Source organism: Phycodurus eques, chromosome 14 (genome assembly GCF_024500275.1).
Source record: "Phycodurus eques isolate BA_2022a chromosome 14, UOR_Pequ_1.1, whole genome shotgun sequence".
NCBI classification, from domain to species: domain Eukaryota; kingdom Metazoa; phylum Chordata; class Actinopteri; order Syngnathiformes; family Syngnathidae; genus Phycodurus; species Phycodurus eques.
Genome location: NC_084538.1, coordinates 13,147,073 through 13,163,521, shown reverse-complemented (window position 1 = coordinate 13,163,521; position 16,449 = coordinate 13,147,073). Strand labels below are relative to the sequence as shown.

Sequence of the window (16,449 nt, the reverse complement as noted above, 5' to 3'; positions counted from 1 at the left end):
CAGATTTATTTGACATCAAAAAGTTGATATACAACGCTTTTACTCTTTATTACACTATGTCAAATGTTATCATTCACCATCTTGCCTATCAAGCCTTTTTATTGCCTCTGTCTCTTTCAGGGCCATCCTCACCGCGAAACATCGCTGTCCTCTGATTGGCCAATTACTGCCACAGGTATCAGGAAGACGTTTTTTTTTTCATATCTCGCATGTGGCACGTGCACTGTTCAGTTATTTGCTTTGAGATGAAATCAGGTCACCTTACAAGGTCAAATTAAAATTCCGATTATTACAGGAGTAAAATAGTCTAATCTTTACACTACACCAAACCCAATAATTGAACAGATTTGCTGGCGACACAAGTTATAAAAACGGAATGCATTTTCAAAATGATTGATGGACACATTGACTGTCAGTAAGTCAAGTAGTATGAAGTATTGGAGTAATTAGACTATAGAGTCATATTGTGTCGAGGTGGATACCAGTGTTCTGCTGCTGTGCTTGAACATTTCATGCTTACTTGGCGCCATCGTGTGTCCGTAATAGTTAACTGCAGGTGAGAACAGTACCCCTGAATGTACTGTCATAGATGTACATTTCTGAACTGTGTATCGCAATCATAGTCTCACTGTTTCTGTTATCTTCACAGTGTTGAAGGTGGTTTGCCACAGTGACATAACTTACATGCATTTGCTCCAAGTCTTCCTTGCATTCCCTCTTGAGCTGCAGGAGGGCCGCCTGGTGCTCTGAAAGCAGGCGGAACACAATTCACCTGGACTATATGTTGATGACATGACAGTTACACCATTATTGTTGGTGTGTTTGCTTGCTTACGGAGAGAATGACTAATTGAACATGACGCGTGTTGAATTTCTGGCTTTACTACAGTGTTGTGCAGTTGTTTGCTAAAACAAGTGATAAAATTCTATAGAGGGGTTGGGTCATTGTTCATGAGAGGACCAGTTTTGCAACTTAACCAACCAGTTTTTAATCATGCAAGTGGCAAAGTGGTTTCCTAAATAAAACATGTTGTCAAGTCAAACATCAGTAAGATGATCTTTTGATCCGAATAAATAAAGGCAGAAACTAAGCAGGATTAATTTAATATTCATGCAACAAATATATTAGTGGTCTGCATAAAACAATTCCTCATACCTAGGCATATAGTTTATCTTAAACTGTATATATGAGCTACATATAAAGCTTTGTCATGAGTTCAAGGTTTCCTAAACATTTAAGACACATTTAAGATTTCTAAATTCCATACGTTTTCCAGACCCTAATTTCCAGACTTGTCGGAAAAAAATTTAAATAATTTGAAACATTAATCCGTGATAATTGTACACCTCAAAGGCCACTAACCCGCTTATACCATGATCACTTGTCAACGAAAACAATTAATTCAATTACCAATTCATAAATTCTTGTGTTTTGTATTCAAAATATTAAGTTTGACTAGAACAATTTATTTTCTCTTGCAACGTCTGACGGCTCATTCCAATTGTATACCTTTCCAAGAGAATATAAATGCTATTCAGTACTCCAAGTTGACCATGATAATTAACAACCACAGGTATGATGATGAAATCAGTTTTTATGATGACACATACAGGTATATTTGGTATATTTATATGTGGCGGTTGATGCAAGCAGTCAGGCTGGCAATGCTGTACTTAATGTCAGTCTTCGTTGACTGGACAGCTGCGTAACATTGTCGCAGTCTACAATTCAAAAGATCACCGGTGAAGTGTTCAGTTCATATTTGTCAGTTTTTGTACCAGGAGGTGTCTCTGCGTTTCAATCGCCTATTTTGTTGTTTTCGACACGTTGTTTTGATCATTCTCGTCTGCGAGTTACGGAGCTAACTCCTTGTGTAGCTTGTCTCTTCATTTTTCCAGTAATTCCTCAGCAGTCATTCCCAGTCATCAAAGGGGATGTAATCACCAAATAACATGTTTTTAGATAGAAAATAGAGCTATTATAACAGTCTTGGAAACATGAATATTTCCCCATACAATACTTTCCATTTTCCACACAATTTCCATACGTTTCCATACTTGTGTAGGAACCCTTTTACCATAATGCAGTCTAATCTGGATTATTGCATATGATGTAAATGTAATTCCAATTTGTGTTGCATAATGGCAACAGATCCCATGAAATTTTGTAAATGATCAGATTAACAAATGCAGTATTGGTACCACGAGAAACCTTGAAAATTTAGCAATGTAATCTTTTTCGCCGTTTTGATTGGCGTCTCACCACACCAATGTCTGATGATTAAGCAATTCAAATTCAAAGGACACAATTGATATACAGTATTTTTTGATGCAATTTTCTGTCAAATTGCACATTGCTTTTCAAGATGCCTGATAGTGGAGTCCAAATCCCAATAATGATTAAAAACATTTTTTGGGGGGAGTTTTGCATTACCCAGTCCTAGAAAAAGATGCCAGCATCAGATATCTTTTTGTCATTTCCTTGTGCTCTGAGCCACAGGATTCTCTCAGCTCACAGAGGTAGAGGGGTAAATAAAGGTCTGGTTCTTACCTGCCTCTGTGTACTTGAGCCCAACCTTTTCTTCCTCATCTTTCGATTTGGGTGGTGGCCACACAGCCTGCAGACGACCCGGAGTCCGGTCCTCACTGTCCGCAGGTGACGTGGCCTCCGTCTGTGACGTCAAGAACAAATACAAAGACATTAACATATTCCCGCAAAAAGTGGTACAGTATTTTCTTTTATGGTCATCACAATGTGTTGTGTGAATAAAACAATGGAGAGAGGTGAGAACATACATTAGCTTCTAAGGGAGATTTCAGTTCCCTGCTGGGAGTTTTGGAGGTTCTCTCTAAAATAGATCGTAAACTTTCTTTGTCGTTCTTGATCTTCTTTCTCACCGCCTCCAGATCCACAGGTTCAGTTTTTTTCCTTTTTGACAGATTTTGGGCCAAAGAGGCTCCTAAAAGTATCATACGCCAAGTCAGAGGTTTTCCTGATTTCTGGATGTGAGGGTTTCTCTCCTGCCATTTCATTTCCAGTGTCAGACTCCTTATCTTTGTTAGGTTCTGGATCAACTTCCCATCCTTCAGTTTTGGCCTCAGTGTTCTTATCCAAGTTAAGGTGTTGACTGTTTCTCAGATTTCCTGGGAGAGATTTAGGCTCAAATAGTTTTTTGGTTGGAGCGGATGTCTTCTGCTCAGGTAGGAGCTTGGTTTTGTTCACCGTTTTCTTTAGGCTGAGCAATGCCAGGTCAGCGTCTTTCTCACTCTGCTTGATCTCTGACACAGTCTCTCTATCGTCTCCCACTGCACCTTTCTTCAGCACCCGCAGACCGCTAAAGAGAGCTGGCATCTGAAAAGAATGGGGCGCCGAGAGTGTTGTCTCCTTGGATTGGGGTGAGACGGACGGGGACACAGCTGGAGTCTTTGGAGAAATTGAATGCTGGGGTGAAAGTTTGGGACTTGGTTGGAGATTACCAGATGAGAGCAATATTGGTTTCTTTTGATCTAAATTGTCTGACTCCTCCTCGAGACTTGGAGAGGGGATCGCTTGGCTAGAATTCTGTAATGTTGCCGATACCTCTGTATTACGACCGAGGATAATGGAGGGAACATGCAAAGAACAATCTATTCCTTCATAGTTGTCACACTCTTTTGTCTGTTTACTTCCGTCGTCGTCTGTGCTTGATGCTTCTCCTTTGTTAAATACAGTAGTTGTGCTCTCTCTGGAACCTGGGAGGGTAGGGACAGTTTGAAAGTCAGTGCTTCGGCTGGATCTGTCTGCAGACAAAAGTGATTCTAAAGTTGATATCTTAAACCCATGTGTTCGAAACTGTGGAACATGGATCTCCGCCTCAGTGGCATCCCCCTGTACATCTCCATCACTACGGTGCGTTGAATCCTTGCTATCCTCAGGTAGGGTGGGCTTCCTGATAATTACCAGCTTCTTTGACAGGCCACTGCTTTTAAGCCCCGCCTCCGCCTCTTCATTTTCAGAGTCACTATATGTTTCCACTCTAGTTACCAGGACTGTATGTCGGTCCAATGAGCGTGGCAGGTCTTCTTTAACTGGACTGCCAGACTCCTTGTGAGTTTCCCATTTGTCAACATCTTGTTCTCTGTAACAGGACGCAGCTACATCTACTAGAGAGAGATCCTCACTCTCTTTGAGTACATTTTGGCTTTTCAGAGTTTGGCATTCTTCAACATCCGATAGTTCCTTAAAAGAAGTCAGCACAGCGGGCTGCACGTCTGATGCTGACCTCTCCCTAGTGAGTAGATTGTTAAATACGTTTAACAAAGAAGTAGTGGGCTTTGTCCCTTGTGCATCAGAGAGATTAGTTGAATTGTCCATTCTCATTCAAACGTCACACTGGCATAGGGTGAAAGAAAACACAAATATGTGGCAGTTTTGGCAAGGTGTCCAAGCTACGAATCCCAAAGCTGCTCCACCTTCAAGATTGGCAGAAAACAAAAGGTCGTTGTATGGACAAATCTCCTCTTACCTTCTCCAAGACGGCACCAATAATAATGCTACTGTATGTGTGACACAGAAGCAGGTGAAATAAAAAAGGTATTGATTGGGTCAAAGAAAGAATACTACGTGTGTGTAGTCGTAAAGGTTCTATGAGAAAGTTTGCTGTGTCAAGTCAATCTGTTCAATAGCTGGATCTATGTCCTGTTGTAATCTCCATGAGAGAGCAGAGCAGAGTTCAACTTTCACAAAGCATTTCCTACTATTCCCACAAGGTGAGCTGTATGTTCCGTGTTGATGATGTGGATTATCCTTCTCTTAGTGTTGCCATAAAGTATGTGGTCCATGACGGCGCTTTTCCTTTTGGTTCACGTCTGTCTTAGCAAGAAGGAAAAGTTCCGCCGACTGTTGTATGAGAAAGAAAAAAAAAAAAAAAAAAACCCTGCAGGTTGGGGGGAAAAAAATGTGTCTCACTGGTCTGCCCAGTCTGTGGACGCCTTCCTCCAGGTACCTCCCTTTCTGGGAGGAAACCTGTAGCACCAGCCACAGGTGTCTGATTACCTCACGTTCGGAAAATGGCAGCGTGGCAAAATAGTAAACATAGAAGGGCGGTGCGTGATCAGCCGGAGAAGCAAACAAATCCAGTAACCCTGAATTACAACAATTGTCAACTGCAATGGAGAGCCTGTGAGGTTTAGCTAGTGTGGTTGCAGACAGGGATAGCTGACATGCAAACACTGATAAACCTGGTGAAAAGCCACACATAAAGTAGCGTTTCAGAGTACTCAGTATTAAAGTGTGACTCATTCTGACTGCCATTAGTTGTAACTGCACTCTAAAATGCATTATTTTCAGCTTGTTTATGATTCTGATCTGCTCAAAATTTTGCTGGTTGTTTTCCTAGTTTCAGGGAGAACTTGCATTCTTCCTGTTGCCCTAAGCAACAAAAGGCCATCGCCTTTAGTATGCCTTGCACAACCTGCTTGATTGAACACCTAATCTGTACCCGTGGAAGAATGTGCAAAACACACAAATGTTTTGATGTGAAGCATTGTAATTATGTAAATGAAAGTTAAGTGTTCATACTAATGTTGTTGTGTCAAAGTCTTCTTCCCTTTTTCCCAACAAAGAGCATAATATTATCACCGTTTCTCCACATAATAATATAACATAATAATTTGTATTATTTATAGGTGCCTTTCAGGACATTCAAGTGATTATAAAAAGCCTCACATAGAATGAGTGCTTCTGAGGGATTATGTTATATAATCACAGTGGTATGCTACACACACACACAGACACACACACACACACACACACACACGCACGCACGCACGCACGCACGCACACGCAGACAAAGAGTAAATCCCCTGAGAGGCCCTGCATTACTAACATTGATTGCAGAGGGTTGTAGTAATAATATTTACATTTCATGGACTGATACAAACCCTGAGATCAGCTGCAGGCAGTAATTACTTAAAAAGAAAAAAAAAATACAAAAAAGTGTTACTACGTTGACATTGACTACATTTTGGTCCCTCACTTTGTTGGTCCACAACAAAATGGGAGCAAAGACAATATGCAGCTAAGGTGTATGGAGGGAGGACATTAACATTGTCATATGTGTGTTTGTGTTGGTTGGAAGAAGACTGGATGTGTGACAAATTCTATAATTACTCAAAATGGTCCTCCAAATTTGGATGGTAAGAAGTGAAGTTGTGATTTTATCGTTACTTCTTAGAACACGGAATTATCTGAGACAGTTTTGGCTTAGGATCTGTCTACAGATTAGAATCCATGACCCGTTAATCCATTTCAAGAATTTGTGATCATGTGCTTGGATGGCTGACTGGGAAATACGCCATGGCAACGTAGCGAATGCCTGTGTTGTTCAAGCTTAGGGTGCTTACTGTGCACTCCAGCTTGGGATAATAAGGTGTATCCCCGATGATGTCATCCTCAGGCGGTGTAATGCGTAGGAAATCCAGGTGATCAGGGCGGGGAACAAGGGACAGGGGTTCCTGAGGGTCATCGCCATCTAGCATCCAAATATCTTCATGACGCAGGAGGGAGTCCTCTAGTGGAGGGAATACACAAACACACAACCCAAGCGTAATTAGCAGTGTGTTATGCATGCAGCGTTGCTGAGTTGCTACGCAAGTAAGGTTTTACTTGTGGTGTGTAGTCTGTGTGGCTAATACTAATGGTTTGAAAGGAGGCGTCGGAATCTTTTAGCATCAAACATGTAGGAATAGTCCTGCTTTTCTGCAAGCCTCGGGGCATGGAGCTATTTTTATCTGCACTTACTCAGCCCTCTTCTTACTGGCCACACCAAGCTACAGTGATCTGGTAAAAATCACCAAAATACCTTTAGCTAATATAATCTTGATAGAATATAATACAATATAATATCATAATTAATAACACGGTCTAATTTTAACTTGCATCTTCATTGTAAAAAAAGAAGTCAAATTGCAACCATTTGTGTGTCTTGTAAACCCAGAAATATGTGGTGTAAATTCACCGAGCCTGCCCTCTCCTGTCAGGAGAGAAAAAATACATCTTAAGCGTGAGGATTTAGTTTTCAGATTCCAGATTTGTGATTAGTCTACTACAAGTAGTCTACTACACTGTCATTCTAAACGTAGTGCCTTTTGTATTAACAGTGGCAAACTGTTGTGTTTTCAGTGGCAAAACTGAAAACACAACCTGCAGAGGCATCCTTGTGCGCGCTATACAACACTCACGTCAAAACACCTCAACGTTAAAAGAATAGCTGCTGAACGTGACAAATGACAAGCATAGAAAATGCTTACTTTTGCTTATTTTGTAGGTGTCATTCATGCACAAAGAGAAAGGAGAGCACTAGTTAAGGGAGAAGGGCAGGGAATGAGATGATAACAGGACAAAACAAAGTAGAGAATGAAAAGGCAAAGCCTTTAAAGCTTAGTGACCTCATATTCCTATAGTTATAGGACAACACATAGACTTGTTTGGACAGGAATACGACCACATCCTGTTCATGAAAGTATCTTAGAATATCTTTTGTATTAAGTATAACTGAAATTAAATTCGATGACTGCAGTGTGACTGCACAGTTGACTGCACAGTTGCCCATCAATTGCTTATAAGAGATTGGTAGTCCCATTGAATAGAACCCTAGAATTTGAGCCTTGGACAAATGCCTTCAATTCAGTCAAGGCCCCCAAAAGCTCACTCACGCAAACATTCACATGCACAGAACAAAGTAGAAAGCTTTGCTGGGTCATGGAAAACACTCAAAGGTGTCCACCACAATCAAACATTATGAGCAGCAGTGGCTGCAGTCCCCTGACACTTGGACAGAAGAGGGAAAAAAGGAGGATTAGATTAATAATGTTTCATTATATAAATGCTGCATGGTCCCGTAGTGAAGACTGCTGAATGTGTGCTGACCCTGGGACAGCTCCGAATGCCGTTAAGCTCACTTCAAAGTAACAGCTCTGGAGCATTTGAAAGCTGGTGGACCACTGTAAATATAACATTCCCACAGAATACTTCAAATAACTAAAATGCGTATATGTATATACACAGTACTAACAATACAAATATCTAGAACATGTAAAACGTAATTAAATATGCATAAGGATATCTACACTGCCTCCATCTGGTCAGAGAGGGGGTAATCGCAATGTCGTCACCCAAATGCTGCAGTCTGGCTCTGAAGTGAGCACACACACCACTGCAACTACTGTAACTACTGTATGCTTTGGAAACTGTAGGTGCATTATACAATGGGACAACTGCAACTATTATTTGAAATAAATGACTACTATTTGATAGGTAATTTATAAGGCTTCATCTTGCACATGCATGCCCTCTTTTGCGTGATCCTGCAGGAAATGTAAGCTTATAGTTATTTAATCTGCCTCCCTGCTGAGCCAGACTCATAATGTCAATAAGTGGCAACATGCAGTACAGGCGGGAGGTTGTTCTCAAGTGACACAGTTAAGTATGACATGAAGAGCATTACACTAAAACTGGATCATACTCATCCATATGAACATTATGCTCTTTGGCAAAGTCAGTTTATTTGACTACAGTACGTGCTTGTGCAGTGCTGCACGGTGGACGACTGGTTAGAGCGTCAGCCTCACAGTTCTGAGGACCCGGGTTCAATCGCCTGTGTGGAGTTTGCATGTTCTCCCCGTGCCTGCGTGGGTTTTCTCCGGGCACTCCGGTTTCCTCCCACATCCCAAAAACATGCATGAATTGGAGACTCTAAATTGCCCGTAGGTGTGAATGTGAGTGCAAATGGTTGTTTGTTTGTATGTGCCCTGCGATTGGCTGGCAACCGGTTCAGGGTGTACCCCGCCTCCTGCCCGATGACAGCTGGGATAGGGCTCCAGCACGCCCGCGACCCTTGTGAGGAGAAGCGGCTCAGAAAATGGATGGATGGATGTGCTGTGCAAGTGTTTCTTAAGTGCACACCTGTAGGTATTACATGACAATGAAGCAATGAAAATGTGAACATGAACAACTGTCACACTGCGTGGGTGTTGCCCTATCATACTCTCGATAAATAAGTCGGTCTGTAGTTTGTGTAGCTCAGGAACCTTCGAATGTCAGAGCCTGACAGGGTGGCAATGTTAATGATGATGGATTAACCCACTTGCCACTCTGACTGGTCATTCTTCTTCTTTCTCAGTGGTCAAGGGATGCTTTATGGATGCTGCAAAGTGCAAACTAAAGAGAATGCTTGTTAAAGGTGAACTGACTTGTGAGGATGTAGGGATAATTCATATCAATCATAGTATTAATATGCTGAGAGATATTTCCAATTACTTGGCCCCTGATATAGTGAAAACACAAATAAAAAAAACAACAAAAACTAAACGATCTGATTGTGAAACAATACCAAGCATGTCGGTGGCGAATTAGTTAAATGACCTTCGCTGACCGAGCAAGATTAAACAGTTGTCATATTTATTTAAGACCCTCCAACAGATTTGCCAATTATGTCCTATTTTGTCCAATGAAATCCACAACATAATCAGTCAAAGTCACGCAAGCAGGCCATAAGGCATAGTGAGAGCATGTGGCAGCTTCCACTCACCTCCACCGCTTTTAGCCAGGATGGAGGATCATCAACTTTTGTAGAAACCAAGAGAAATGCAGGGCTTATTATAAATCATTGAGCTGGTCTTGTGACCATCACTGCTGTTTCACCACACATTTGCTGTGAAAGACTGACTGATGGACTGTTTGCTCTGTTTGAGAACATTTGGACCTCAGAGACAAGCGGTGTCCTAGTCTGAACACTGGAGCAGAAAAGCAGAATAACTCTAAAGTTCCCACACATCATTATTCAATTGAATGAATATTTAAAGCAGAGTAGAAGCCTAATAAAAGTGCATGTAATGAAGCTATACCGAGATGTTGCAGGGGTTACAGAGAGATTGGGCTGTATTTCTCTGCAATAGCGTGAGACACACACACAAAAAGGAACAGTCTTTGCTTGTGTTGTCCACTTCATTACCTGAAAAGAGCTGACCCTTGTTCTCAGTGTCCTAACAATGTTGCAAGGCAGCGCACATCATGTTGAATGACAGCTTGCAAAGAAGGAGCTCTTGCACTGTTCAGTTTCATATGACCTTGCTGGAACGCACGGGGTAATCTGATTAGAAAGCTGCCTGCCATACGTCAGATAATAAATATGTAAGGTATTAAGTTGGAGGACTAAAGCGAGAGACACTCATTGCAGATTAGTTTGGCAAGTTAAGTGAAAGTAAAAGAGGATAGCCTTGACTAAACCTACAAGTCATGAACGGCCGTAGAGTACGGTAGCTGCAGTGCTTTGTAATATAAATGTGAGGCGAGTATGGAGCCGTTTAGAGTATTTAAAAACAATTTTACTTGTTCATCTGTGGTCTCCTCTAAAGCTTATCAGTTCCCATTTATACCAAATGTTCAAATATGTTGGTCAAACTATTACACTTTAAGGTGAAAATATGTCATCGTGCATATTACAGCCGCCCCCAAGCGGCATAAACCACATGAACCGAAGGTTTCGAGTTTATTTTCTTACTTGAGCTTTGGGTACTCATCCAAATACTAACAGGTACTGTAGGTGAGTCCTGGAATACAAATTTGAACATTGACGACAGGCTATGAAAATACTATGATGTCATGAAATGAATTGATCCAATGAAAATACAATGTCCTATCTTTTTTAGAATGTGTTGCAGGCATCAAATTCAAAATGAGTGAATATTTGCAACAGCAATAAAAGGTTTATCAATTTGAACATTAAATATCTTGTATGTATATATGTAGTGTATTCATTGGAATATAGGTTGAAAAGGATTTTGCAAATCATTGTATTCTGTTTTTATTTACATTTTGCACAACATCTAGGGTGGGTCTATCCAATAAAAGGTTTGCAAAAGAACGATCATTACCTGCTGGTGACCCTTTGTCAGTTTCCTCTTTGGTGTTTTGGTGGGGTCGGAGGTTGTGAAATTAGAAGCCTCCGGCAGCAAATTGGCAATGCTTCAGTTAACACAGCGATCATGAGAACCACGTTTGCGTCTGAGCCTTTGATCAGAGGTTCTAATCTCCGACTTGGCTGCAGTGCTCAGAGAGTTAAAAAGGGATCATCAAGGACCAAATAATTCTCAGAGCCCGCTTGCTTTTTGTACAACTCTGCTGGGTAGCTTTTAATTTGTATTGGATGTCACACATCATTGTCAGAACAAGAAAACTAACTGAGACCACAACAATTGGTGGAGAAAAGCTGGAGTGACAAAGTAAAAACTCTGAGTGAAGATGAGGACCGGTTAGAATCATTTTAGGCCACAATTAAAAGTACGTAAACAGTTAAGATCCATGTGAAGTGCTGACGAAGATTAAACAACCGATGTCAACATTAACATCAAGGCTTCATGACGGGAATGTGTGTGTTTTAAGAGGGGATTCCAATTCGCTTACCCTGTGGTTGTGCAGTTGCCGGAAGAATTCCACTTTCCGGAGTTGCTCGGCCGTCTGCTGAGATTCAAACCCAGATGCGTGACTGTTCGTCTGTGGCCGTACTTGTCAGTGACCTCGGTGTAAGGATTTGGGCTCATCTGCGTTGCTGGAGCTGTCTCGCTCATGGTCTACATCATTATCGGAAAGCAGCACTATCCGATGGTTGAGCTTCGGGCTCGGTGACGGGGCTGGTGACATGCTCTGGAGACTTTTGGAGGCAGGGAAGGATGTGTTGAAGACGCCAGTGAGAAAAGGTGAAGAGGGGCTTTTGGCGTGAGGTTTAGCTAAGTTCTGGACTTCATGGGTATGGGAAAGGGGCAACCGTAGGCCCTCAGCAAGCTTTTGACCAGTCTTTTCTCGACTAACCACAACACGTGTGTCTCCGCTTGATTCTCTCCCCTGTACATACTCCTTTGGGTATGTGCTGGTTCCAGTGTAAGAGTCTGAAGACCCTGACCCATTTGGACTTGTATGACTGACACGTTGCATTTTCCCCTCTAAGTCCTGCACTTTAGCCACCAACCGCACCCCCTTATCTCCCTGGTTGCTTTCACAAAGCAGCTGCTGAGTGGACTTGACTCTTGCATTCTCTGTTGGAAACTTCTTTACAGGCCGAAGGTTACTCCCACTTTCCCTTCGGGTCAGGCCTTCCATCAGGCTGCAAGAGGCTGACTCAAAACCTTGCTCACTGTCACACTCTGAGAAGTCATTGCAGAAATCTACATCTGAGTCAAAGGTCCTGTTGTCCTCCTTAAAGTCCCAGAGCTCTCCTGTGATCTGGAAGGGTTCCGCCATAAGCAGGAGAGGATTAGTGACTGCATTGACAAAAGGACCGTGAAACACATGGACGGACGACGATGTACCTGGAATCTCCTCCATTGTTGAGACTGCGGTTGCACTATTCCTAGCGGGAAGATCAAAGGACGGAGTTCCATTTGAAATTCCCGTCTTCATCTGACTGTGCGGGGAATACTTTGCACTATCAAGCCTCTTGCCTCCCTTCATCTTCATCGTTCTACTCTTTGTTGCTGTATGCTCTGGCGAACTTGTTAAGTTTCTGCTGCAGTCAACCTCAGCTCCTGGGTCAACCTCCGGGGCCATGTTGTAATCCTGGATTTTTCCATCCCGGTTGCCCATCTTGACTTTATTGGCACAATCCTTGCACAGGGATAAGATGTCTGCCAGTAATTGGTGGTGCTCGGCAGCCAGCAAGCAGAGCTCTGCAACAGCCGCCTTTGTTGCCCGTTGGTAGCTGAAGGGTTTGCCCGAGGAGTTGGAAGACTGGCCTCTTTGTTTGGACACAGTGAGATCCTCCTTTCCACAGTCATGGTCATTACCGGTCTGGGCTGAAGGAGGGGTGCGGCTCTTGTACTTGAAGCTGGGGACCGGCCGCTTAGGGAAATATAGGCTGATGTTGCTGAGCTCACGGATGGGCACATACAGAAGCAAAACAGTATGTGTGCCCTCCATGATGGGCGACACGTTCCTCACCAAAGATCTCCCAGGAGCCGGTCCACCTGAAGATGGACTTGACTGCTCATCCGATGGCCCATCCTGATGCTGTTAGAGAGTACACAGCCAAACATTTGACTAAATACATTCATCATACATAAAGAAACATTTATGAACAGTCATTTATAGACTACTACAGCATTAGCTGTACATTCAAGACCTTTTTGAATTGAAGACTGAACTGCTTGACTGAATGAAAAAAAAAATATATTCTTGAGCTTAAAGTCAACCCTGTTTGTTAAATGTGTAAAATTATAGTCCGGCATTATGTCCTTCCTCTCCTTTGACATGCAGCACCACAAGTAAACTGAAACATTCAAAAGATGGCACACACATTCAATGTTTCATGACGCATATATATGGTCCATATTTTGCTTGCGTTTCCTTCATTCCGCGTTTGCAGGCAAACCATGCACGTTTTACAATTTTTACCAGTGATGAACAACTTTTAACACTTCGGAAAAAAATGCCTCTCTACTGTTTACATCATCATCCCATGGGGTTGATGTCACCTTGCAATAAACGATAGCACATGTGTTCCTTCACAATGTTACCATTATTTGCGGCTCTGCTCACAAAACTGCCAATGAAGTCGATAAATACTGCGCTATATTTACAGTGAAACGCAAACGGAACACTGTTCGATGCTCTATCAGATTTACATCAGCTTCAATTGCGGTGCTGACTTACATTGGAAAAGCAAATTGCGCCACATGCAAGTGCACCTGCAGCAGCAGGTTCAATCAGGACACCTCATGAAAACAAAACAGATATTGACTTACCCGATTCACTTGCAGGACAAATATTTTTGGTCATGTCTGTGTTACAGCCAGCCAGCCAGGAGGACTAACCGCGGTTTTGCAGGGCGCCTCTGTCGTGATTGACAAGACTTGGATCCAATGGACGGACTTTGCACTGCCCAACTGTGATGTGATTGGCTCATCTTCAATAAAGCCGGTCCACAATATGTTGAGCCAGTGCTGCTGCGACTGGCAGGTAGGCCAAGGTAGCGATCTACGGCTAACGATGATGTTGCGAGCTTTCAGTGTTGTTTGCAATTTGAGGAGTACACCAAGTGGATCCTCTTTCGCCCCCCCCCCCCCCCCCCATTTTTAAAAACATTTTATTATTATTTTTTATTTCAAAGCCCTTATGCTAAACAGTGACACTTAGTGGGCAATCTGGTGTTGAACCGTTCATGTTCCATTTGGATGTTAAATAAATTATGACCACCACCAGATTGTTATGGTTCATTTGGCCATAGTTTAATCTAGTATAGATTAAAAGTATATGATTTGTAATATAAGGCACACACATTGTAAGTAAGGTATGCATGTGAAAGTTTTGATATTTATTTGTAAATTTGTAATGAGTCCCTCACAAAAAATGCATATCAACAAATAGAAATAAAAAGAATATCATAGAAATTTCAATTTATTTCAGTAGCTGTATTGAAAAATTGAAAATCACATCAAAAATGAAATATTTCATTCTTTTTTATATTGTATAATTTGGATAATTATAGCTTCCAACAAATAAAAACACTCAAATTCACCATCTCAAGAAATTAAAAATATTGCATAACAATCCAAAAATATTTTTAATACGGAAATTAGGAAGGAATTTTCCTTTTCCCTGTCTTTCATTAATCTGCATATATGAGTTTCACGTTTTAACTACAGAAATATAAAAACTTCAATTGTATTTCGATGCACCTGTATAGCAGATGCTGTACATCTTCAGACGACACACATTCACATTCTCACTCATTTGTCATTGACTCTCTCCTTCAGAGGATGTTGCCAAAAGTGCTTTTTACTAATGAGTTCATTTCAAATTGCAGTGATATACAGTAACGATCTTGGCTATTAAGAAGAAACCAAATCAACGTTTTAATACTGAAACTCTTTACAGTGAGTGGTTGACTGTGGGGCTTTGTTTTCCCCACAGACTTTAGCAGCACAGGAGAAAGTAAGCGTGAGCAGGTTACAGTCAAGTATTAATGAAAAGGAGACTTACTGTATGTGGGAGCAAGAAAGAAGGCTAGGAGTCATCTTTACAGGACACTTTAAAAACTACACTTGCACAATCCAATGGAACCAAAGCATGTGATAAAAACAACAACAACAACAACAACTGGCTCCCTCAGTTTTATTGAAACTGTCAGACAGGTATTATCTATCCATCCATCGTCTGTTCCGCCTGTCCCAGCTGACCTCAGGCGAAAGGCGGAATACACGATAGACTGGGAGCCGGTCAATCACAGGGCACATATTAAGACAGACAACCATTCACATGTACATTCACACTGTCGCTGAGCGCTGAGGGAACTCAACCCATGCTCTCTGCACAGAAGTCAGGAGACTGTACCACGACACCATCAGTGACTCAGACAGGTATTAGTTTGGCAAAATATTTATTATCATGGATCAGGTTGGATTAGTATAGAACTGCATTGCATCACACGGAGATGTGTTTCTAATATTGTGCGCCACTTACGGAGCTAAATAAGGTAATAACAAAAATGCTTGTCAGTATAGTGCAGTTATACTTTACAACACAGTAATAAACATACAGTATTGTTAAAATATCAACAGGGTTAAAAGAGAATGGAATCGCACACGGTGATGCTGATCAAGATGATGATGAAAATAATAAGAATGATGATGTTGATAAAAATGCATCATCTGAGTGTCAAGGTGATATTAATCCAGAGGACGTGTGTCTAATGTGCCAAGTAAAAGATCAGGCAGGGGAATCATGCATATCTACAGTACCTGTTCTGCTCGCTTGCGGCTTTGTAAAGGAGACTTGAAATTGTGGCACGAGGAGAAACAGGAAAATGAAGGAGAAGCTGGATATTGATGCACAAATAGCGGCTGCAGCCTGCAGGTGTTAGAATCTCGGTGTTGGAGCAAAAACTGGAATTCCTCCCAAATGCAAATGAATTTGTGCCAAAAGGAAACAAAACTGACTTTGACCTGTCCCACAAATACACAATTTTAAACCAAAAGTCAAAGTTAAAACACAGCCACAGGACCAAGGCTGTGAATGTAGATCAGTGCTACTAACGCCTTTTAGGTGAGCAGAAACGGCATTGCTGGTCACACTGGTACCCAATAATGTGGTCGGTGGGTGTAAATTCTTTGTAGGTTTGTAGGACACTGCTTTGACGTTAGAGGGCAGTATTGGATTAATAGGGAGGTCCCTTCATTGAGCATGAATACAATTTTCACACACGACTACACGATCAGTGACCGATACAACAATTCCCATTGTTAAAATCCTAGACATAGGAATTTGCGTGAACTATAATGAGTTTCTCAGATTTCTGTAGGTTCTGGGGCAGTTTTATGAGCGTTCTGGTTTTACCGACACATGATTGCATCCTGTGGCCAAACATCAGATTGTCTAGACGTGTTGCTCATCTGAGCTCGTAAATGGAAACTGGCGTGC

The 16,449-nt window shown here is 41.7% G+C and overlaps 2 protein-coding genes across 2 annotated transcripts in view; both read right to left on the bottom strand.

Annotated features, from left to right (window-relative positions):
- LOC133412821 (formin-1-like) overlaps nucleotides 1-13,852 on the bottom strand; it is a 55,302-nt gene extending 41,450 nt beyond the window's left edge. The window contains 6 exon segments of the mRNA XM_061696485.1: nucleotides 685-746; nucleotides 2,551-2,671; nucleotides 6,384-6,552; nucleotides 11,446-11,564; nucleotides 11,566-13,041; nucleotides 13,776-13,852. Coding sequence (XP_061552469.1) covers nucleotides 685-746; nucleotides 2,551-2,671; nucleotides 6,384-6,552; nucleotides 11,446-11,564; nucleotides 11,566-12,951 — 1,857 coding nt within the window. The 5' untranslated portion in view covers nucleotides 12,952-13,041; nucleotides 13,776-13,852.
- Nucleotides 2,870-4,882, bottom strand: LOC133412820 (formin-like). Its single transcript, XM_061696484.1, has one exon. The coding sequence runs from the start codon at nucleotides 4,357-4,359 to the stop codon at nucleotides 2,917-2,919; it is 1,443 nt and encodes a 480-aa protein (XP_061552468.1). The 5' UTR covers nucleotides 4,360-4,882; the 3' UTR covers nucleotides 2,870-2,916.
- Nucleotides 13,853-16,449: the final 2,597 nt, after the last annotated feature.